Source organism: Oncorhynchus clarkii, chromosome 9 (assembly GCF_045791955.1).
Source record: "Oncorhynchus clarkii lewisi isolate Uvic-CL-2024 chromosome 9, UVic_Ocla_1.0, whole genome shotgun sequence".
In the NCBI taxonomy this organism is placed as follows: Eukaryota; Metazoa; Chordata; class Actinopteri; order Salmoniformes; family Salmonidae; genus Oncorhynchus; species Oncorhynchus clarkii.
This window is the reverse complement of record NC_092155.1, coordinates 44,358,054-44,383,966: the sequence shown is the minus strand read 5'-3', so window position 1 is coordinate 44,383,966 and position 25,913 is coordinate 44,358,054. Positions and strand designations below refer to the sequence as shown.

At 42.2% G+C, this 25,913-nt stretch overlaps 2 protein-coding genes across 2 annotated transcripts in view; one reads left to right on the top strand and one right to left on the bottom strand.

Moving 5' to 3' along the window:
• The window catches only part of LOC139416386 (solute carrier family 2, facilitated glucose transporter member 1-like), a 43,105-nt gene extending 20,475 nt beyond the window's left edge, over positions 1 to 22,630 (bottom strand). The window contains exon 1 of the mRNA XM_071164952.1: positions 22,480 to 22,630. Within this exon, the coding sequence (XP_071021053.1) occupies positions 22,480 to 22,563 (84 nt within the window). The 5' untranslated portion in view covers positions 22,564 to 22,630. The remainder of the gene's footprint in view (positions 1 to 22,479) is intronic.
• A 1,244-nt stretch (positions 22,631 to 23,874) lies between these two features.
• The window catches only part of LOC139416376 (polyhomeotic-like protein 2), a 47,956-nt gene continuing 45,917 nt past the window's right edge, over positions 23,875 to 25,913 (top strand). Inside the window, exon 1 of the mRNA XM_071164925.1 lies at positions 23,875 to 23,969. The gene's annotated coding sequence lies outside the window, so the exon portion shown is untranslated. The remainder of the gene's footprint in view (positions 23,970 to 25,913) is intronic.

Sequence of the window (25,913 nt, the reverse complement as noted above, 5' to 3'; positions counted from 1 at the left end):
GAATTATAAGTGAAATAATCTATCTGTAAACAATTGTTGGAAAAATTATTTGTGTCATGCACAAAGTAGATGTCCTAACCGACTTGCCAAAACTATAGTTTGTTAACAAGAAATTTGTGTGGTTGAAAAACGAGTTTTAATGACTCCAACATAAGTGTATGTAAACTGAACTAAACGTTCTATTGTGTAAGCTCATTGCTACTAGAATCCATGTATGTTATAGTGTGCCATTGTCTACTGCTAGCCTACTAACCTATCCAATACTTGAACCACTGTATAACAGAGGTGGGACCAAGTCACTATTATTCGAGTCACAATGTCAGAGTCTCAGGTTTGAATCTGAAGTAGAAAGGGTTAAGACTCGAGTCAAGTCCAAGTCACTATTATTCAAGTCACAATGTCAGAGTCTCAGGTTTGAATCTGAAGTAGAACGGGTTAAGACTCGAGTCAAGTCCAAGTCACTATTATTCAAGTCACAATGTCAGAGTCTCAGGTTTGAATCTGAAGTAGAAAGGGTTAAGACTCGAGTCAAGTCCAAGTCACTATTATTCAAGTCACAATGTCAGAGTCTCAGGTTTGAATCTGAAGTAGAACGGGTTAAGACTCGAGTCAAGTCCAAGTCATGCATTCTAAGAGCAAGTCAAGTCGAGACAAGTAACATGTTTTAAAAACATGCAACGCCTGTTCAACTACAAATCTTTGTCAATTTGAGGCTACCAGACAGCCCGTTTCATTAATTTGTCTGCAACACAGTTTGTTTTGCCCATGTAATTGTACAATGGGGACCGTGTAGCAGTTATAAGGGCATGAAATCAGCAGAAGGCAAGGCAGGTTGACATGCTCAGAGTGTAAATGTATTTACAGGTTGGTGATCCAATACTGAAAGAACCATATCATACAATATATACACGTAGATTAACCAAATATACACGGGCAATAGCCCAAAAGTTAAATAAAGTTTAAATAAAAAAAATAAAAAAAAATAGCCTCTGTCTGAGGCTTAACATGTCCTATCTGAAGGACACATGTAGAGGACAAGACTGTACAGCCTCCCCTTGAGAAACCAAATCGAATCTATCTAACAGGAGCTCAAATAGGTGGGCCTACATAATACAAGCACTTGGCCCCCATGACCATTCAATTACACAATTGGCAATTACAACCAATAAACTGGTTCTATACTGTAAAAGGCAATTTTCACATCCATTGGTACATTCGTCTTAGTCGGACTTAATGATTATTAATGATATTTCAACACCATGCATAGATGGAACAATAATCTTCTGACTCCAATGCTTGGAGCGCAGGCCACGTAGCCTATTTCTATGCGCACTGGGGTACGCACGCTCCTTTTACGCACAACAAAAATGACAGACATAGGACACAGACGCACAGAACTCCGACATAACCCGGAAAATATTAACAAAGGAAACCATACATTGAATTAAATAAACAGAACTTCTACCTCATGAGTCTTGCGAACGTCCACTATAAACATCGCGCCCACGCAGAGCACTGCAACAAATGGTTGGCTAAATGGAAATGTATCGTAGGACCTATCAAACATGAAACAGAAATGTCTACGTAGGCCTATCAATCATGGAACAGAAATGTATATATGTGTTGCAATAAACGGTACGGGGATGGAATGATGAAACGCTATAAATTATTGTAGTATTAGATGGAATATAGATTAACCACATACGGCCTATGCATTTAAACAGCAAACATTTCAACAATATAAAAAGCACTCCCCCTCCACTGGCGGGAGTTTGGAGAGTGCACGTGAAGAGCCGAGCCTATGGTGCGTCTTCGCCACAGTAATAATTCATTTGACAACAAATTAAAAATACAAGCTTCATAAGTAAATGATACATTTCAAGCAATTGCTACATACTAAAAGACCAGTAGGCCTATGCTAATAATTGTTGCCCCATTGCTGGTGAGCTTGCGAAGTAAACAATGAATATTCTTGATCACCAAACCATTTTGGAGCTGCAGATTTATTTATTTATTCATGCTAATCCTCTCTTCCTACAATTTTGAAGTTTGCGCTGCACCCAACAACAAATCAGCAATCTTTTCGCTAGCTCGCCTGACCTGTGTTGTTTGACAGTTTACTGGTCTAATCAGAGTGCCGAGTGTGCGTATCACTAGCCAATCTGTTGCAGTTTTTTTTTGCAAGCTCGATGCTGCAGCTACTGTCTCTGGCTGCAAGTGACAAAACATTACCAAACCTGGCCAGATCATTTCAAGTCATCAGTCTAAAGTCGAGTCCTGAGACTTGAGGCTCCAAGTCCAAGTCAAGTCTCAAGTTATTTTATTGTGCAAATCATCAAATTTGTGACTTGAGTCAGACTCAAATCCAAGTCATGTGACTCGAGTCCACAATGTTGCTGTATACTGTTTCCATGTAATGCTATTTGTGCCCTGTTACTGCTTACACTGTAGTAGCTTTGTAGCCTATCACTGTATAGCCATTATCATATACACTGTATTGCTATTAATGCTCTATATGTTACATCATTGCCATTCCCTTTGTATATCCTTACATCGCTATTACTCTGATGTAATATATATTCCTTGTTTCTTCTGTTCTACAGAAACCACAACACTATCACTACTGCTAGTTTCCTCCTCTTCTCGTTTGCTGTGTGTGTGTGCCTGTCTGTTTGAATAAAGTGTGAGTCTCTTGCTGGTCTTTATCAGTCCTCTTACCAGGACTTTGGGACAGTTGCCCCTATACTCAAAACTGGCACTTCTATCGCAGTCCACCACCAGTTGGTTGCGCTCTTTTTCAATGGTCCTTTGAACAGGATCCAGTAACTGCTACAGCCCAAGGATGCCAGTCACCAGAGAAGATCCTCCACAAGTTGTGGTCCGTCCCCGCCATCAAACTCACCCCCCACATCATCTAATCGACTATGAGGTAAGCTTTGAGTCAAGTCACACACAACACACAAAAACACACCACTCCAATGAGGGAGAGCAAGCAAAGGCCACTGTGGGAGGAATTATTTCCTCTCACAACCAGACAAGCACCAGCTACCCTCCTGCACGAGATAAACAAAGCACCCGCTCTTCTTCCAGAACACTCTCAACGTGCCTGAAGCTAATAGGAAAGGAAAGTGAGAAGTTGAGACTTGAGATAATGGAGCTATCCGAAGAGCTAACTTCATCTGCGTCAATGAGCATCCATTAGTTCAAGAAACCACCCAGGCTGACCTGCAGCTTTGAGGATGGATCAACGTCAGCCTGAGCTGGCACAGCTAGTGACAACCAAAGAGGACACACTGCAGTCACAAATGCAAGATACAGCAGCTCATTGAAGAACTCCGGCTCAGAGAGTTCACCAACACAGACCAGCCATCATCATCGTCATCACCTACTCAGTTAAACCCTCGCCGTCGTGAGCCATCGCACCACAGAGACAGGTTGCCTTCTCATTTCAGGACTCGTAGCCATACAGAGCCACCTAGAGGGCCAACCTCATCTGATCACCAATGTCGGCCTTCACCTGACGCTCATCGTCAGCCTACACATAACCCACGGTCAGTCTACACCAGATTGCCATCATCAGCCCTCACCTGACTGCTGTCAGCTGACACCTGACTTCTGTCAGCCCTCAACTGATCACTGCCATCAGCCTACACCTGACCGCTTCTGTCGGCCTAGACCTGACCACCGCCGTCAGCCTACACCTGACTGCCACTGTCAGCCTACGCCTGACCGTTGGCTTCAGCCCTCATCCTGCAGTCTCCGCCGTGATTACTCACCTGATCGTCACCGAGGTTGGAAGAGACTTCGCTAATTTCAGACTCCTACAGCAACAGCAGATACCCATACAACAACATTATGGAGTCCCTCACAGAACTGTAAGACCAGCCCCACCAGCTTGCCCTACAACACATCGCAGGGTTATTGGACGGCCCCAACATCAACTTGGTTGACCTGTTGGATAAGCTAGGGAGCTCACACTCTTAGCTAAGTTGCCACACGACTTAAGAGCCAGCTTCAAGAGACATGTGGACCCCATTAAGACACCCATTCTAACCCTCCTTTACCTGACAGAGTGGCTTGAGTACGAGCTGAGAGTGCACAAAGATGGCACGCAGTTCATCACACGCCGAGATCAGCATGTAGACAAGTCCTTCCCCAAGACCACAACCCTCCTCCATGGAGGTGAGCAGAGAAAAGGCAAAGCCAAAACCTCTTTACAGAACCAGTCATCAGAGGAAAGGTCACGGTAGCCAAAGGAGTACTGGTCGTTCTGCAACACCATACAGCACTACATGAATCAGTACACCAACTTCCAGCTCCTTTCCAAAGAACAGAAAGAATCCAGAATCAAGACAAATCAGATATGTTGGAAGTGTGGACTCGAACACCAAGCAGCGCAGGGTACTCTCAAAGCTAAGTGCAAGAAGTACAATAAGAAGCATATTGAGATTCTCCACAAGGTCAACACTAGCACAACCGCTATCAAGAATGCTACAAAGACCACAAGCACAAAGGTGCCAGCAGAGAGCACTTGCCTTGTGAGTTGCTCCCCTCCTCAAGAAACCAACACTCGACTCATCTGACGTCAAAAACTATAGACCTGGGAACTTCCGGTGGTCTTTTGGCAGAAATGCACGTGTAGTTCTGAGTACCGTCTCAAAAGTCCAAAATCTGTCATAAATTCCTGACAACTGGCCTCTGGACCTTCAAAATGCTTAATAACATGGACCTATGCAACTGAGGAAACTCAACTAAGGCATAGGGAAGCCTAAAAGGGTCCCAAACAAAGAGAGACACAGACCCAAAAGGTTTGGGAGAATCTACCAAAATGGATAGCATTGCTACAAGGGAGGAATATTGAAATTCAACGGGCACACCGGATCTACAGTGGCAATAATAACTGTGGCCGTCCCCGCACCCTCATATTCTGCCTGTTAAGATATGAGCACCGAGTGGATATTCTGTGGGGAACAAGAGCCCTCGAGGACCCACCGAGACACGGGAGATCCAATCTGGCATTCTACCAAGACTACAGCAACGAAACCACACTGAAGAGGAAATCCTTCGACCACATCAAATGACAGATGACAGCAAGAGGACTGTGTCTGTTCCCGATGTACCCAGCCATCCTGAAGATCAGGAAAAATTGAACACTCCAAGAATTCCATACTGTGAAGGAAGCAGAGGCATGACTTGCAGCTGAGGACAACTACCAGAGAAGGAGCCCAGTCATAGCCCCCCATTCCTCCAGATTCTCCCCATTGCAGACGGAAGAAACAAACAACTACGGCCCCCATCCTTCGTTGAATAACCCATCGCATGAAGGCCCATCCAACTAGTAAGATGGACACAACTAATGCTAAGCTAACTAGCTAAAGTCACCCATGTTATTTTTTTATTCAGCGACATAATGTAGTTAATTTGGTATGAGGGGCATGGTGGATTTGTTAACTTGGCGGTTAGCATCTAGTTAAAAGATTAATAGGCAGCTGGCTGGCACGTGGCTAGCTAGTTGAGTTGGCTGGCTGGTTAGGTTAGCTGGCTGGATAAGTATTTGGGTTAGGCTGAAAACGTTAACTGGCTATAATATTTAGCCATCAGTAAAGCAGTCCTGGGGTAGGGAAAACATTATGGGGATTAACATACAGAGCGCTCAGCTTGGTATGAACGTGTTCTGTGAAAAGTAACGTTGCCACCTATTCATGTCATGTTTGATAAAAACAAGAGGCTGACATAATGGGACTGTACATGGGACGTGCGTCGCTGTTTGGGAGCCTTCTGATGTTAGCGAACCTGAGTTCCTACCAGCCAAAGAGATCGGTTGAAGCTATAGACTTCCTCTTTTGCGGGTGGTTACTGTTTTTGTTGTTATTATTGTTAAAACCCAGCTGTCAGAGTTGGTTCACAAATATGTTTTTCCTGTTTATATTGAAGTAGGTGTTTTTTATTTAATTTCTTGTATATTTTGTCATACACTTATCCATACATTCTATATGACAAAGGTTTTAAATGAAACGTGAGCTCATCGTAATGTTGTTAAATTCCCATGGTTTGAATTCCGCTATCAAGCATACCAAATGATTAGAATACATAAGACTCAAAAAGGTTGATATCACCCTAATACAAGAAACCCACCTAAAACATAAGATGTCTATAGATTCCAAAACAGATACTATAAATGTGTTGTTCACTTCTCAGCCACTAACAAAAGAAAGGTGTTTTAATACTATTTGATAGAAAACTACGTGTTCAGGTTGATGGTTCTGATAATGATGATGCAGGACTTTTTGGATTTGTAACTACGGTTATAAATCACACTAAGATGTGTTTCGCCTAATAGAAAAGACTATTAGGTCCTTCAGAATACCAACTTGTTGTGGGAGGAGATTTTAATCAAGTATGTAATTCTCAATTAGATAGGTCTCATGATTCATCGCACTCTCAAACTGATCATTTCTGACCATGGAGCTGTCCTGTATAGTATCTTGCTTGATAGCTACAAACAGAAAGGCGCCTGAAGATCGCGCTTTACCACAACATTGCTGCAGAATAAGGCTTTTTTTGACACAACTTTCAGAAAAGTTTAAATGATTGTTATTGTTTAATACAGATACAGCCCCCCCCCCCATTCACTTTGGGAGGTGACAACATGTTTTTTGAGGGGAAACTGTACCTTGTTTGCCTCACATCTTAATTCAACTCACAGAAAAAAAGTAGTATACCTGGAAAAACAGATCGCTCTAGTTGAAAATGAGCAGAAACAAAAATGTACAGAGCAAAAGGGACATATGCAACCCCATGTAGACGTTTTAAGATGAAGCTGATTCCTACTCCAATATGTGATAGATTCCGTATGAATGCTGTTGGAACACTATTGCGCATGTTTTGGGAATGTCCTGTGGTGTCCCAGTTCTGGTCACATGTTTCAGATTTCATTACAAAAATGATGGGTTTCCCTGTGAACAAAGATTCACCTTTATTTTTGTTGAATGATGACTCCATTTGTATTGCAATTGGCTCAGAAAATAATCATTTATGCAGGGTTAACAGCAGCAAAAAAGGCTATCCTTAGTGCTTGGATTACCCCTACAACCCTTTCACCTCAAACATGGTTATTATATTTTCAAGATATTGGTCGTATAGAGCGATCAGTGGCAGTGATAAACAAAGCTTGGGCAAATGCAGTTAATGCATTTGATGTATTATGCAAAACTCTATCAGAAATCAACAACTCTTGAGCAAGCAACGGAACTACAAATGGGGGGACAACATTTTATTATCTGAGAATAATATAGAATATTTTGTATTGTAAACTCTACTTCCTTTCTGTAAATGTCATTGTGCACTCAAATAATTGACTCCTGACAGTATGTAAATAGTTATATTGTATGTTAGTGTCGTTAGGTCGGGTAGTATTTGTAACGTGATCCTGCCTTGTGCTTTGTATGTTGTTAAATAATAAAATATTATGATCACAAAAAATATATAAAAAAATAACTATAGACCTGTATCCCTTCTTTCTTTCCAAAACACGTGCTGTCTGTGATCAACTTTCTCGTTATCTCTCTCAGAATGATCTTCTTGACCCTAACCAGTTAGGCTTCAAGAAGGGTCACTCAACAGAGACTGCTCTTCTCTGTATCACGGAGGCTCTCCGCACTGCCAAAGCTGACTCTCTCTCCTCTGTTCTCATCCTCCTAGATCTATCCGCTGCCTTTGACACAGTGAACTATCAGATCCTCCTCTCCAACCTCTCAGGGCAAGGCGTCTCAGCCTATACACACTCTTAGATTGCATCTTACCTGGCCAGCAGCTCCCACCAGGTGACGTTGAGAGGATCTTTGTCTGCACCACGTACTCTCATAACTGGTGTCCCCCAAGGCTCGGTTCTAGGCCATCTTATCTCTATACACCAAGTCACTTGGCTCTGTCGTATCCTCACATGGTCTCTCCTATCATTGCTATGTGGATAACACTCAACTACTTTTCTCCTTCCCCCCTTCTGACACCCAGGTGGCGACACTCATCTCTGCGTGCCTGGCTGATAATCTATACTTGGATGTTGGCCCACCACCTCAAGCTCAACCTCGACAAGACAAAACTGCTCTTCCTCCCGGGGAAGGCCTGCCCACAGAAAAACCTCTCCATAACAGTTGACAACTCCACAGTGTCGCCTTCCCAGAGTGCAAAGAACCTTGGCGTGACCCTGGACAACCCCCTGTCGTTCTCTGCAAACATCAAAACATCAAAGTGACCCACTCCTGCAGGTTCATTCTCTACAGCATCCGTAGAGTACGACCCTACCTCACACAGGAAGCGGCTCAAGTCCTAATCCTGCCCAGTCTGAGAGCTCTCCCTACTAGAGGCAGGTAAGCCAGTCCCTCCAAGCAACCGTCTGGTGACACTGGCCACTGAGTATGACAATGACACTGGACTGATCAGTGTTGGAGGTCACCTTCGGATGTCTGATCAGCTGGTTCCTGACATCCTTCACCCAGTGGTCCTGGACCCAGCTCATCCATTAACAAGGCCATCAATAAATATGACGAGCAGCTGCGGCACCCGGGCATAGAGAGGGTGTTTGGCGAGTTCTGGATTCTGATGGGGAGGACAGCTATCCGCCGCTTCCTGCTTGGTTGCACCGACTCCAGCCAGATGTGCCTAAGATGGCTGACTTACCCCCAGCCCGACTGTGGTTCCATCAGCCCTCATTCTATTTTACAGGCGTGGACCTTTTAGGGACGTATCTTATCAAGATTAGCCAAATAAATGAAAAGATGTGGGGAATCACCTTTAAGTGCATGACCACCCGGGCTGTGCACGTGGATCTGCTGACAAACATGGCTATGATTTGTTCCTGATGAGGTTGAGATGCTTCATCGCTCACAGACGAAAGTCCTTTCTGATCTTGTCTGACTGAGGAACGAATTTCAAGGTATGAGAGTGAGAGCTACAGGTGGCCTTCACGGCTCTCCACCCACAGCTCCAGGAACAGTTGGCCAATCAAAAGATTTGCTTTGCTTTCAACCTGCCTAGTGCGATGCACTTTGGAGGATGCTTGGAAAGGCAGATCAGATCCATCAAGACTGTTCCGCAATCCACTCTTGGCACACAGACCATCTCCAAAGAGGTGCTGAGGGCTATCCTAAGTGATATAGAAGGGATCTTGAACTGCAAGCCCTAACTCTGTTCTCATGGTGGCGGCCAGACTCATTAGTACCACAGGTGGTCTACCTAGAGTCTGAACTGCTCAGTCACAAAAGGCAGAGACTCAGCCAGGTTCTAGATGACCATTTCTAGCATTGATTCACAAGCCGGCCAAAAGTGGCACAAGGATAAGGAGGACCTTGCAGTTGGGACCGTTGTGATGAAAGATCAGTCTCCTAGAGCACTCTGGCAAGTTGTAGCTGTTATAAGTCAGTTATCCTTGGAGCAGACGGGAAAGTGAGGATAGCAAAGATCCAAGTCAAGGATAGAATTTACGTCAGGCCTGTTGCTCGGCTCATCCAGCTGCCCTTCCTCAAGAAGCTACCGACCCTTAGCTGGCCTGTCTGTCAGCTGAAGCAAATCTGGGGGCGGCTGTAAAAATGGCCATCTTATCTCCTATTCAAGACCCCAACTTTCTTTACTTTTCTTATTGGAATAAGGTCACACCAATCATACTTATTTACTAGCCATTCAGCAGCCTTTATTCCCAGGATTTAGCGTAGGACCCCACCAGGCAGGGCCGTCAGTCAGTCAGTAGTTTTCTATCCTGATGACCAATCGTATTCCCCTCCAGCTCATTCTATCTCCTGAGGAAAAATACGTTTTAGTTTCTGATGTTGATTGTGTGTGCAGCTAAAAAAAACACAATTAGTATCAGAGAGAGTGGTGTTGTATGTGTGTGTGTGGATCTTCATTAAAACCATTGAGCTGGAAATACGGCTTCCTCTGGAAGGACACCCTGTGGTGGTTGCTACTGGCCAAATATCCAGCACCTATATTTTTATTCTTATCTATTATTAGTCCTTCAAATTTCATAACCAAGCCTTATTTTTCACCTGGGAATCTGAAGGGGAGATGAAAGTGTGTGTGGGGGTGAGGTGAGTTTGTGGGTGTGTATTGAATAGTTTGATGGCTTTGATAACACTTTGAAGATGCTGCTACTAAATGTATTTTCCTTTTGTACCCCATAAGTTAGATTTTCAGGAAAAAAGTAATGCAAGGGAGACAATAGTGTGGAGATAAAGAGCACTGAAAAGCTTCATCAGAAAGTTAACCCATGAGCAAGGGCATTACCCAAATGTAAACAACGTTAAATGAGAGAGCGAAAGGGTCACACACACACACACACACACACACACACACACACACACACACACACACACACACACACACACACACACACACACACACACACACACACACACACACACACACACACACACACAGACAGACACTCACACACACACACACAGACACACACACAACAATATAGACCAAGGCAACCTCTGTTTAAAACACACAATTCAGAGACCTTGAATGTGTGCCTCCTGGTAGCCTCCTTCACGGCACATACTGTAATTATAAGGATACTGAAAAGTGCCTCAATGTGTGTTAGAATAATAATGTTATTGCGGGTTCCACAAATAATTCCACAAATAATTCATTAATCTGATGTTTATACCATATAAGGCATACAACTAACTAGGATGATCATTTCTCAGAGTGAGCAATAAAAAAATTAAAACATGGTTTTAAATGTTGTCAGGCGGGGGAGACATGCACTTGTGTACATCTACATGAACCATTGACATAGGATGTCAACACAAACACCGACTCAAACACATAAATTGATCATGTTTTGACACTTGGTCTAACTCAAATAAAGTACTGTATGTTTCACAAAATAAACAATCCATCACAGACATTTTCTGCTCCAGGTATCAGAACCCAGTCTAGACTGATATGCAAGTTTGAGGCTTTGTTCCCTCAGACAAATTGAATTTGTCCTATTGTCCTATTCTACCCAGCCATACTCAACAACACTAGATATTGCCAAAGTTTAACATCGCAAACATCCTTTGTGTCAGGTAGTTTCAGGGCAGTATTCCATATAGGCCTACTGTGCAGCAAAGCAGCTGATATTGCATGACCTATTATTAATATGGCCATTTAAATTCAGCTGAACTGTCAAACTCATGTAGACAAAACCAACAGCACAGGTTACCAAGACTATCCGTTGGCCATCAGCATACCTTGGCTAATAGCATACCTTGGCTAATTTAACTAGATTTTAGATCTAACTTTGTCATTACCTTGCCTCCACCTTCCATATTTGATCAGTGAAGTAGATCGATGGTTGAAAGCAGGTCTGTCGGGACAACTCTTCAGAGGCAACTAAAATCCACAGGGCTTACTTACTACACCGTCGTAAGCCTTTTTCAATATTGATATCAAAGTTTTAAAAAAACATTTAAAATACACAATTCCTTAATACAGTTTCATTATGCCGTCTTTCCTTATTTCTTGTATGTTGCGTTTGTAGACCGTTATAGACTCCCATGACTTGCTGCTAATGGACATAAGCCGGTTAATATAATTCAAGCAGCTTGCATTGTGATTGGCTGTCGCCAGCTTCCAAGCAAGCGCTTCGGACGTGAGGGATCAATGTCTGTTGATGAAGTGTGGGAGAGATCCTGTTTGTAACATATGGCTCTGATTGGTTGTGAATAGCTCGGCAGATGACGTAGCCCATAACAAACTACAGTACTACAGGAAAGTTTTATGTGATGGAGAGAGACATTTTTCCACTTCAGTCCATATTTATGTGTTACATTGAAAAAGTAATCAAAGTATCTAAGGCAAGATAACTTGTTAATAGATTAGCATTTCAATAATCAATTAAAGACTGTAGCTTATCACTGAATTTTTTTTTATTGTTAGGCTATTTTAATGGTATAGCATTCACTATGTGCAGACACGCTATTAAATGATAACAAACACAAAGACAAGATGATAAAATGTAGGCTCTCTCTGAAAGGGACAGAGTGGCATGTGCTCAGGTGGAAGTGCATAGTAGTGTTGATGTAGGAAGATGGCCAAGGTTGAGTTCCTTGTGGATTAGATTAATTAAAAGTTCAAGCACTGAGGTTATTTATAAATGAGACCATGTTGTGGGGTGAGGGATCTTCATAGTAATCCTTCATTTTGTGATAAAAGCACCAAATTTGGTACAGATTATATCAAAACTCAAAAGATGTAGCTAACGGTAGCTGTGGCAGACACCTTCCAAAATGGCCACTGGCGCTCTTATTTGTTTTAATAATATAAATTCAATATTCTACATACTCCTACAGTAATGTTTAGGTATTTTCTAAATGTCAGATTGTTTTGATAAGATGTCATTACGGTCAGACTGGGACCCTGGATAACCATGTTTACATGGGAAAGCAGTAGGGGTGGCACATATTTTTGCAGCATGTGTTAGGTGAAGTGTATCTATGTTTAAACAATATGTTTTTCTATGCATCGGCAGGAAAGAATGTCAGCGTTGAGTAAGCTCAATGGAGGAGGTGTGTTAACAACAGCTGGTGCCCAATCTTTAATATTAAGGAACTCTTGAAGTTCTGGGTACGCGCAATGCTGTTGAGGGAACGCCAAGTAAAAATGTGATTCAAATTAAAAAAATATATATATATTTTTTTAAATCTTCACATTTTCAAACAGCACATTTAGATTTTACAACGGGGCTATACATTTGGGTGAGTTTTTTTTCTCGCCTGAGTAGCCTCGTTTCACTGCCAAAAATAAAATTAAACCATCTGGTGTTCAGCGAAATAACACCACAATGTAAAAAAACAGGTAGCCTAGTCAAATAATTAACGTTTTGGACACTACAGTGAAAATGGTTAACTTGGTTAGAGAAAGGCCCCTGAACTCTGGTGTATTTTATACATTATGCAGGCTATCAAGGGGCAAAGTATTTACACGTTTTTTAAAATTGAGAGACGAGCTTAAAGTTTCTTCACTAATCATAATTTTCACTTGTGTGACCGCTTGCATGATGACGAGTTTCTCACACGACTGGCCTATCTGGGTGATGTTTTGTCCTGCCTGAGTGATCTGAATCGAGGATTATAGGGACTCTACGCAACTATATTCAATGTGCAGGACAAAATAGAGGCAATGATTAAGAAGTTGGAGCTCTTTTCTGTCTGCGTTAACAAGGACAACACAGGTTTTCCCATCATTGTATGATTTTTGTGTGCAAATGAACTCAAGCTTACGGACAATGTAAAAATGTTATATAGCAAAGCACTTGAGTGAGCTGGGTGCGGAATTACGCAGGTACTTTCCTGAAACGGACGACACAAACAACTGGACTCGTTATCCCTTTCATGCCCTGTCTCCAGTCCACTTACCGATATCTGAACAAGAGAGAGAGCCTCATCGAAATTGCAAAAAGCGGTTTTGAAAATTGAATTGAATTCTTAGGGCTAGGCCCCTTTTTTCTCAATTTCAACCTGAATGACGTGCCCAAAGTAAACTACCTTTGGCTCAGGCCCTGAAGCCAGAATATGCATGGAATTGGTACCATTGGAAAGAAAACACTTTGAAGTTGATTGAAATGTTAAAATAATATAGGAGAATATAACACAATAGATATAGTAGGAGAAAATCCAAAGAAAAACCAACCAGACATTTTTGTTTTGAGAGACCATCCTCTTAGAAAGGCAAGTAAAAGGACATATTGAAAATTAGCTCCCTGGATTCAATTCCTATGGCTTACACAGGGGGTCAGCAGTCGATGTTCAAGGTTTCAGGCTTGTAACTTCAAAAACAAATAAGAAATATCAGTTTTAGTACAGGGACACAGTCTTGGAAATTTGTGTTTGTGCGCGCCATGAAGACAGTATGCACCTGCTAAAATCGGTTTCCTATTGAACATACTTCTTTCCGTAAGAAATATTATAGTTTGATTACATTTTCGGGTATCTGAGGAGTAAATAGATACTTATTTTGACTTGTTGAAACAAAGTTTAGGGGTAGATTTTTCGGATTCCTTTCTCTGCATGTTGATTGAGTGGATTACTCAAATCGATGGTGCCACCTAAACAGACTTTTTGGGATATAAATAAGGATTTTATCTAACAAACGACACTACATGTTATAGCTGGGACCTTTTGGATGACAAATCAGAGAAGTACGTGAATATTTAATCGTTATTTATGAATGTAGGAAATCTGTACCAGTGGAAAAATATTTTGATGTGGGGCGCCGTCCTCAAACCATCTCATGGCATGTTTTCGTTGTAATAGCTACTGTAAATCAGACAGTGCAGTTATATTAACAGGAATTTAAGCTTTAAGCCTATTCCTACCTTCAAACTCAGTGTGCCTTTGCTTGACATCATGGGAAAATCAAAAGAAATCAGCCAAGACCTCAGAAACATTTGTAGACACCCAAAAGTCTGGTTCATCCTTGGGAGTAATTTCCAAACACCTGAAGATACCATGTTCATCTGTACAAACAATAGTACGCAAGTATAAACACCATGGGACCACACAGCCGTCATACCGCTCAGTGAAGCAAGGGGGTGGCAGCATCATGTTGTGGGGGTGCTTTGCTGCAGGAGGGACTGGTGCACTTCACAAAATAGATGGCGTCATGAGGAGGGAAAATTATGTGGATATATTGAAGCAACATCTCAAGACATCAGTCAGCAAGTTAAAGCTTGGTCGCAAATGGACAATGACCCCGAGCATACTTCCAAAGTTGTGGTAAAATGGCTTAAGGACAACAAAATCAAGGTATTGGAGTGGCCATCACAAAGCCCTGACCTCAATTCTATAGAAAATGTGTGGGCAGAACTGAAAAAGCTTGTGCAAGCAAGGAGGCCTACAAACCTGACTCAGTTACACCAGCTCTGTCAGGAGGAATGGGCCAAAATTCACCCAACTTATTGTGGGAAGCTTGTGGAAGGCTACCCAAAACGTTTGACCCAAGTTAAAAAATGTAAAGGCAATGCTACCAAATACTAATTGAGTGTTTGTAAACTTCTGACCCACTGGGAATGTGATGAAAGAAATAAAAGCTGAAATAAATCATTCTCTCTACTATTATTCTGACATTTCACATTCTTGAAATAAAGTGGTGATCCTAACTGACTTAAAACAGCAAATTTTTACTCGGATTAAATGTCAGGAATTGTGAAAAACTGAGTTTAAATGTATTTGGCCAAGGTGTACATAAACTTCCGACTTCAACTGTATATGTTTCAAACAGACCACCGTAGCCCCTGTTCCCAAGAACGCCAAGGTAAACTGTTTAAATGACTATCACCCCGTAGCACTCACATCTGTAGCCATGAAACACTTTGAAAGGCTGGTCATGGCTCACATCAACATCATCATCCCAGACACAAATTCTCAAATTCTCCAATGTTCATACCGCGCCAACAATCCACAGGTGCTGCAATCTCTATTGCACTCCACACTGCTCTTTCCCACCTGGACGAGAGGAACACCTACAGTACCAGTCAAAAGTTTGGACACGCCTACCCATTCCAGGGTTTTTATTTATTTTTACTCTTTTCTGCATTGTAGAATAATAGTGAAGACATCAAACTATGACATAACACGTGTGAAATCATGTCGTAACCAAAAAAGTGTTATATATTTTATATTTGGGATTCTTCAAAGTAGACACCCTTGTAGAAAATAGTACAAAATTAAGAAAAACACTTGAGTGAGTAGGTGTGTCGAAACTTTTGACTGGTACTGTATGTGAAAATGCTGTTTATTGACTACAGCTCAGCGTTCAACACCATAGTGCTCATCACTAAGCTAAGGACCCTGCAACTGAACATCTGGATCCTGGACGGGCCACCCCCATGTGGTGAGCGTAGGTAACAACACATCCGCCACGCTGACCCTCAGGGGTGCGTGCTTAGTCGCGAAGAGTGCATGACAACACATCTTCCCCCTCAGGAGGCTGAAAATATTTGACATGGGCCCTCAGATCCTCAAAACGCTATACAGATGCACCATTAAGAGCATCTTTACTGGCTGCATTACTGCTTAGTATGGCAGCTACTTGGCATCCAGCCGCAAGGCGTTACAGAGGGTAGTACGTACAGCCCAGTACATCACTGTGGCCGAGCTCCCTGCCATCCAGGGCCTCTTTACCAGGCGGTGTCAAAAATGGTCAAAGTCTCCAGCCACCCAAGTCATAGTCTGTTCTCTCTGTTATCGCACAGCATGCGATTCCAATGCACCTGGAACCAACTGGACCCTGAACAGCTTCTACCCCCAAGCCATAAGACTACTAAATAGTTAGTTAAATAGTTAACCAAATAGCTACCCAACTTTTCAGGCTCGTCACATACGCTGCTGCTGCTACTGTTTACTATCTGTCACTTTATTCCTAGTTATATGCACATATCTACCTCAATTACTTCCTACCGCTGCACATCGACTCGGTACTGGTACCCTGTGTACACAGCCAAGTTATCGATACTCATTATGTATTCATTATTACTTTTATTATTGCATGTTTTACTTTTCTATTATTTCTCTATTTTCTTTCTCTTTTCATTGTTGGGAAGGTCCTGTAAATAAGCATTCCCTGTTAGTCTACACCTGTGGTTTACGAAGCATATGACAAGTAAAATTGGATTTTGATCAGAACATCCTTCGCCTTGTTTTGGGCCAGCATTATAAAGGTTGAAATAAATAAATAAATAAACATAACCCGGAAAGAGAAGTTTGGCATGAACCTTGGTGCAGGAGTAAACAGCACACGACTGACAGAAAATAATCCTTAGCCAATGACTTGTCCAAGTTCTTGTCAGTCCTGAGTTGTTAACTACGGCATCGTGGTAATCCCAAACTGCTCTTTTTTAAAATTCAACCTTTGCTTTGTAAGATGGGTGCCACAGCCTCCAGGTGCCAGATCTGTGTTGGCTTGATATATAAATCTTTTCAGGACACATAAATCTGCAAAAGTTGGTGCTTTTATCACAACATTAATAATCATTATGGGAACGTCAGTTTAGCTGCCCCACTAATACAATATTTGCATTTTAAATAGATTTAGAATTGAACCTGTTGAAAATCAGGAGGAGCAATTGGACGTCAAATGTACAATAAATGTTTCATATGGACTCACATTCTGGCTGAGTAGGCTCTGGCATCATGCTACTGTTAGTGGCCTCACTGGCCTGGTAATGACAAGGAAGACGTTATGTCCACTTTTAAAACATTTAGTCATGTGAATGCCTGAAAATGTAGGACAATGGCCATTGCTTATAGTAGAAGAATAGAGGCCAGTTCCATAAATGGTTATGAGAGACACGTAGTAATACTCAGCTGGAGGGAAGCTTTGCAAGTGGAGGGAAGGGATGCTTAGCAGATCTAGTTTATACAGCTCAAAACCACCTACAGGACAAAAATGCCAATATGTTTGGTCTAATAAGAAATGGGTCTGAAGTGCAGTACTTTTCCATGTTGTGTGAAATGCTAAGGGTAAATGTGTTGCTGATATCATTGGATGCATTTTAGCCAACCTTTGTTCATTATAGGGAGCTGTCCGGTAATCAGAATGCGTAAATTAACAAAAAACCTTTCATGAGATGCAAGAAAAGACCACGTGCAAAGACTTCTGCTCTAAATTGGGATTTAATCAACACTCTTTGAAAGTGAACATAAACAATAACGTTAAAAGAAAGAATGGGTGGAGTTTGGGTGGGGTCAGTATTGTTAAATATATAAAAAGAGAATACTTGAATACAAGCCATTGTGAACACCTTGTGACAAAGGCCATGCAACATGATAAATGATAAAACAATCCTACATAGAGGATAACCTAAGCAATGTCTAGATGACTCCTTTTGTTCTGTAAACAAATTCACCCAAAGAACGTTTGATTATATTATGACAAGTCTTGAGTCATTTAATGTCAGGTCATGTCAGTCACTACAGGCCGAAATGCTAGAAAGGAAACAGGATAGTGGAAAGCACATTGGGTATTTGCAATCCAATACTTGCATGGTGTCATCTACCACTGAAAGGACTTCCACCTCACAGAGGCTTCAATTATTTGGTGAGTCCATATGTTTCTACTAAGTTGTGTGCTAGCCAAACAACCTGCAAACAGCAGAATAAGACAGGCCAGCCAACTGATGTTTACAAGAAAGAACCAGGTCTGCACCGTCTTAGTTATGACATTATTTATGTGTTACAGGATTATTCTATCATTTGTTCTGTCTCTCTGTATGTTTGTCCCTCTCACCTGTCATGGAAGTGTTGCATTGTTTCTCTCATGCGAGTACAGGTGAGCGAGTGCTTATCTGGACAGTTCCTAGCACTTACTGTAATCCCCTTGAGTACAGTTTCTATTTTAAGGAAGCGCTTCTCAATGGTTTGATAATAGCACTTCTGACACCTGGATGATGCTGTGGCTGAATGTAACATTCAGGTCTTAGGACCAGATTTACTAAGCGTTTGCACACAAAGTTACAACCTATACATTTCAGAACGGAATCATTTCTAAAGCTAAACATACTATTGGTTACATTTCAACTCAATCCTAACCTAAAATAACCTTTGTTTCCTTTTATTCCCTCTGAAATACAACAACTGCAAACTTTTCACCATGGAAATATTTTTGGTATTTTTGGTCTTACATCTTGCCTGTAAGACCAAATGGAAGTTTGAGATGCACACCTTTGTCTTGCAGGTGTATTGGTGATGAGGGCTGAGGGCTGAGGGCTGTGGCTGAGGGCTGGGTGTGAACTGGCCGATGGCCACCTTGACTTCCCTTGAGAGAGGATGAGCTCAGGTAAAAACATGACACCTAATCCAGGTGGTCACGTGACCTCCCCCAGTGCTGCTGTCTCATGGGAATACTCCCTGTCTCCAGGGTGACTCACCCTCACATGACGGGAACCTGATCCCCTCAACACCTGCTTGCTCTGACTGAGGCCGTACCTGTTCTTGCTGCCTAATCCAGAATCCTGCCTCCATCCTGCCTCCAACCTCCAATCCCAGCCAAACCCAGGAGATGGACATCCAAACTGGCCAATCCAGAGAACAGAGGAAAGACACAAGGTATAAGTGCTTTGAGAGACACTATGCACAATGAATAAATCATGAAAGTAGACAAATACATGCAAGGCCATCGGTAGAACAGCCACGAATGTGGTATAAGTGGCATGACATAGAACAAATATTGAGGTAGACTGGTGCAAGGATATTTCTCCTCAAAACAACTAGTTCACTCTGTTAAGCCAGTGCCAAAGCAAACGTGTTGTACTAGAAATGTAGATGTTTTACTGTGTAGCCTAGCATGCCGTCATTCCGCCCCAACCTCCTCTCTCTGTCATGTACCTGTTGTACTGTATTGTTGAATGGGGTCTGCCAGTTTTCTGAGTTCCAACAGAAGGATCAAGGCCTGATCCGGTGGTGGGTGGGGGCAAAAGAGTATGACCAGTGTACCCAAAGCAAGTACGCCCACATTCACTTCCTCACCGCTCTTGTCCCAGTCATCAAGGGCCATTTTGCAATTGAGATTGACACTGTCCAATGGCTCATGGCACAGCATGAAAGCAGAGTGTCAAATTGAAACCATCACCACAACAAAGGTGGTGGTATCACATCAGTGCACAGCGCATGCAGTTTCATGCCACTGTTCTGTTGCGAAATATTTATTCCCTTTTGGCTCTTTTTTTCTGTGACTAGGGGAAATAGGAGAACAGGCTGTCAACACAATTTGACCAGTCATTCAGTTCAATGATGAGTCATAGCCAGGGGTGAAAGTAAGGCGGTACGGTCCGGTATGGCATCCAGGCAAAATAAATACTGGGTGTATGCCATTCTGGTAAAATGTGAGCCGCTCACAATAATTCAAACAAAATACCAAGAAAACTATAGGCAATTACACCGTTATTTAACAGTACTGCATGTCCGCTGTATGGAAATGAGCGATCTGACTTGAAAATGGGCACATAGGCCTACTCTCCAAATCGTGTTGTGGCCAACCGGAGTGCTTTTTGAAGGGATTGTTTGACAATCAGATGAAAACATGACTGGTTGTGTTTATGCCACATTAAAATGTAACAGATGATAAAAGTTATATGACAAACCTTTATTAGGCCTGCTATGCCCACGGAGATCACTAAAATGAATAGGGATTCTATATGCAATTCAATGGTTAGACCCATAAAATTTTTAGTAGTAGGCCTCGTACCAGTAAGAAATGTAATCTACTTTCACCCCTTGTCATAGCTAGAGTCCCTGGGTCAAGCTGGTAAATGTGCTGACTAATCGAATGAATGGGTGAATTAACTTAATGAGCATGGGAATTTAAATGAAGGACACGAGTAACTGGAATTCCAAATGTGACAGAGACAGTCAAATAACATGTTCTAGCTTTGAGGTATCTCTCGACAGTTGTTGACCATTTTCTGGGAACTAAAATCCAATCCAGGAGAGTTAAAGTTCTGAACAAGGCTTATAAATGTTCTTCAAAGGATTCCTGCAGTAGATGAAAAGATCCAAAAAAGTTAGTCCAAGACCCTAAAAAACAACAACAGGATGTTGCTCAAAGGAGGATGTGAAAAGAAAGGTGGCGAGTTTACCATATCAGCCATTGCTTTCAGGGATCCACTTTCACTTTTGGCCATGGGAAGATGTTTCCATATGTCTTAGAAGTCAGTGTGTTTGAGGAATGTAGGTGAAAATATATGTTTAAAAAGCATTGTCTTTACACAGAATGTTATACTTTCTTCCAAAGTGAGAAAACCGTGCTCTGTAGCCTACACCGTTTGGCCTGTTTGTGTTTGAACGCATGCCCTTCGGTTTATGCAACGCTCCAGCAACCTTCCATAGATTTACAGAGCTGCTTGGGAAACCTGGTAGCAGGGCCCTCTTGGCAGTACTGTATGCTGCTGCCATCTTGTGGAGAATAACACCCATAACTTTGAGCACAGAAAAGCAGGACCTGATACTGACCCAACACAACACCATAGAATAAAACATAAACTCAATTGCCCTTGTAGGGAAATTGTCTTGCACATACATAAAAGAGCACTGTCAATTTAATACACAAAATATACATGTGTAAACATTCAGCTGTTCAAACACTGTTGGAAAATGACAGCAACCCACTATGGTGAAATGACAGCAATTAAATGAGGCTGTATGTCAGTGATGTACCTAAATAATTGAACATTCACTTTCCTTATATATTCTGTTCAGTATAATTTCAGATGATCAGAAACTCCAAAACATGTTGTGCTTAAATAAGCGACATACAGAGAAAGTAGTCAATTATTTTATACAACAATAATTAGGTTTGGCTGTATCAGGTTAGGATAAGGGCCTTAATGTATTTAGAGCAACATCAAGAACAACATGGCCAGTGAGTGGTACACAGCATGTAGTGGTGTATAATTCCAGAGTTGACCGTAGGTCACTGTTCACACAGAGACTCTCCCTTCTTCTTCTTCTTCTTCTTCTTCTGTTGTTTTTTCTCTAGATTATCGAGCAAAAAAAGTCAATCAGCATCTCCCCATTACCGTGACGCCACGTCAAATATTTCCATCAACTGCTCCAAGCTTTATCACATGATGCGAGATCAACACAAGGCCATGGTTAACACACTACGTGTTCAATGTTCCTAAATGTTAAGAATTGGTGAAATGGAATTGCAGAAGAAACGTCTAAATGGTCGAATACACATGGGAGAAGCTTGCAAAGTAAATGGTCAAAATACAAAATGAATGTATCTCGCTCAAAACACTGTAATGGCATTGACTTCAAATCATCAGAGGCTACACAAACATGGATGATATTCTGTATTTAGCAGATTCGGTTAAGGACAATATAACCCCCCAGTCAAGTACATCTCAGTGGTACTGATGGACTGCACTTGCGATTAGATTACATATCGCTCAGCGTTGTCCCAGGCTATCAGCCATGTCTTTTATGCAGTAGTAGGATATAAAGTTTGTGTAGAGATGGAGAATATAATCCTCTGTACAGCTAGGTCAAAGACAGGTCAGAACTAGCCTGCTATAATTGGACCACGCAGTATGCACATGCTTAATTTCAGTCATCAACTCCATGTACGTGCAGTACCATACTGTAATCAGATTACACCACAATCACGCCATCTACCGCACTATGGCGGATGATATCAACCGAGACAGCTGTGTCTATGTAGCCATGTATATTTTGCCCCATCTTCTTCATATTGCTAAAAAAAACTCAAAATGACATACACATAGTGAACACATTTACACAATACAATATCACTCCTCCAAGATATGTCTGAACAATGTAAAACTACCCCATCAATCAAAGTCTAGCTCATCAACATGATGTAATATCATTCCATATAAGAATACTCAAAAATAAAAAACACTTTCTACCAGAAAGCTATGATATGAAAAAGCTGTAAGAGGTTAAATGAAGCCCCGGGCCTGGCCCTTACCTGTTCTTGGCTTGGACCCCTTACCAGACTGGTGGCCTCTGTGGGGCCAGGGATAGGGGTCTTGACCCCCTCGGTGGTGGACATGGTCTTCTGGTCCTATGGTCTTGGTTGTGGAGGGAAGCTGAGGGCGGAAGCTGAGGAGCTGTGGTGGTGGTACAGCAGCAGGGAGAAATAGAGTCAGAGGCGGCTATCTAATCCTGGCTGGATCCCACAGTGTGTGTGTGTGTTTATGTGTGTGTGTGTGTCAGCGCTCCCATTCATCCCAATCGGCCTCTGTCGTCACCTACAAACAGCCCATTGGACATTACTGTTCGAACCGAACATACACTAAACAAATTACATGGAATGTACCAGCTTTTTTAGGAGCATAATAAACAGTTAAATTCTGTTTGTTAATAGCCATCTCACATCTCTTTAAAGTGTGCTATTGTTTTGTTATTAGTCATTATATATTGGTTCCACAAAATATTTTTGTGTGAAAAGTCAGGCAGCTAGTATCATTGTGCACAACTGCTTCAATCTGATCATAGTAATTATTCACTCTACGGTTCCCTTTTCCTTCCACATGTGATGAGCCGATAAAAAAACTATCCTGCCATCAAATAAAAGGTAGAATACAGCAGCCTCACTTCCCTCAGTTTCCCAGCCATTTCCTGCCCTAGCCATTTCCTGACCTGCCTAACTACCCTATTGCTGTCTGCACCTGTGTGTCTAGCACAATTACGTGTACAATCACTTAGTAGCCTTCTATGTCCCCCGATTGAATTACATTTCGGAACCTTTTATTACCCAAGACCGAGAACAAATCATTCATATTTTAGTTGTTTCAAAATGAGCACTCGAGTGATTAGCACTCTGTTTTCAATCATAGATGACTTTCCATTGCACCATAAATGGACCATAAACTCAAGGCCGTCAAGCTTCAGAAGTTCTATATAGTCCCCTGTAATGACTCTCTCGCTCTCTCTCTCTCTCTCTCTCTCTCTCTCTCTCTCTCTCTCTCTCTCTCTCTCTCTCTCTCTCTCTCTCTCTCTCTCTCACACACACACACACACACACATTGTAATGCACTTGCATGTTACTCTATCAATGCACAGCTTTGGCAGACCCACTCACACACCCTAACCAAACTCCAATTGTGTGGGAGATGCAGTAACATCACAAGTAAGGGTTAAATCTCTCTGTGCTACCATGGAGACAATGACAGGCATTCTGTACTACAGCCGTGTCATCGCCATTCTACAAGACAACAAGGGAGGAGGGCCAGGGGGAAGGGGGAAGGCCACAGGCTAATAGATGCTAACCATTGGCTCATTTGAATCACATGACTGCTTTTGGAATTCTAATTCATGCAGGATTTTTTCCCACCTCCAGCTCCTCCTCTACCCTTGGTCTATTCTGAGGCTGGCAGAGCAAGACCCAGATATGGTGTAGTATAACAGGAAAGAAACAAGAAACCTATACAGCATGGAGGGAGGCCTGTGTTGAAGGTATGGAAGCGTGGCTTTGTGTCTTTTTGAAAGTCATTTTTCATGCCTTGCTGATGCTGTAACTATAACTCTGGCTCTGTTGTGTGCTTGTTGTTGGAGTATGTGTGCATGATTTACTGTTTGCATATGTGTATGTGTGCATGTGTGTGAATTGGTACATGTGGATTCTCTGCAAGTGTTGCTGGTGTAAGTGTGCGTGCTTGTGTGTGTGTGTGTGTGTGTGTGTGTGTGTGTGTGTGTGTGTGTGTGTGTGTGTGCGTGCTTGTGTGTGTGTGTGTGTGTGTGTGTGCATCCATGTGTTTGTGTGCCTCTCAACTAGCACACTAGCAGTCTCTTCAGCACACTATTCAGACACTTAAGTCTGACCTGGACTGTCTTGGAACAGTTCTGTAAAGATTTTACCATTTTATTTACATTTGTCAAGTGTATCAGGGACTGACTTGATTCAAATCATGGCATTCTTGTCGAATGGGCTCTCTATCCATGGATCCAAAGGAGACAGACTGTCTAGTTGGTTGAGGATCAAAACATGCCATTTCTGTTAGGACTGTCTTATGACAGCTTAAAGCATCTCCTTTTACTATCATGTCAAACTCACATGCCACTCTCCCAACACATGCACACGGAGTAATGTAAAAAAAGAAATGGCTTTCGGGAACCATCTGATGTTTGCATTGAAAGATTAGTGAGTGAAGGCCTGTAGACGTTGAGTACAGACAGACTGCATTTCGACCTATAACCTGTATGAACACTGATCATAAAAGATCTGTGGGAGTGCTTCTGACAGCCGAGGCAGCGGAACTCAGTGTAACTCAGTGTAACTCAGTGTGTCGTTAGGAAGTGAGTGTCGACAGGTTGGAGTGCCTCGGCTCTGATGAGGTATGGCCCTGTCCCCTCTCCCCCTTTGGGCAAGGCAGCTGGTCTGGAGGGTCTGGAGGTCTGGGAGCAGATGAAAGTGACTCCTTCTCACGTCCAGGTGTTATTCCTCCTGGTCCCCCTGGTCCTGCTGGTCCCTATGCTTGCGCGCTCTCTCTCTCACTCCCTTTCTCTCTCTCTCACTCCCTCTCTCTCTCCCTCCCTCCCTTTCTTTCTTTCTTTCACTCTCTCTCTCTCTCTCTCTCTCTCTCTCTCTCTCTCTCTCTCTCTCTCTCTCTCTCTCTCTCTCTCTCTCTCTCTCTCTCTCTCTCTCTCTATTCAAAGGGCTTTATTAGCATGGGAAACATATGTTCACATGTTCACACCAAAGCAAGTGAAATAAATAATAAACAAAAGTGAAATAAACTATAAAAAATGAACAGGTAACATTACACTCACAAAAGTTCCAAATGTCATATTATGGCTATATGCAGTGTTGTAACGATGTAGACAAGGGAAAAGAAATAAACGTAAATATGGGTTGTATTTATAATGGTGTTTGGTCTTCACTGGTTGCCGTTTTCTTGTGGCAACAGGTCACACATCTTGCTGCTGTGATGGCACACTGTGGTATTTCATCCAATCAATATGGGAGTTTATCAAAATTGCATTCGTTTTCGAATTCTTTGTGGGTCTGTGTAATCTGAGGGAAATAATATGGTCATACATTTGGCAGGAGGTTAGGATGTGCAGCTCGTTTTGGGAAGTGTGCACATAGCCTGTCTTCTCTTGAGAGCCAGGTCTGCCTACGGCGAACTTTCTCAATATCAGGGCTATGCTCACTGAGTCTGTACATAGTCAAAGCTATCCTTAATTTTGGGTCAGTCACAGTGGTCAGGTATTCTGCCACGGTGTACTCACTGTTTCGGGCCAAATAGCACTCTTTTTTGTTAATTATTTTCAACGTGTCAAGTAATTCTATGTTTGTTTTCTCATGATTTGGTTGGGTCTAATTGTGTTGTTGTCCTGGGGCTCTGTGGGGTCTGTTTGTGTTTTCTCTCTATATCTCCCCTTACAACAACAAAAAAC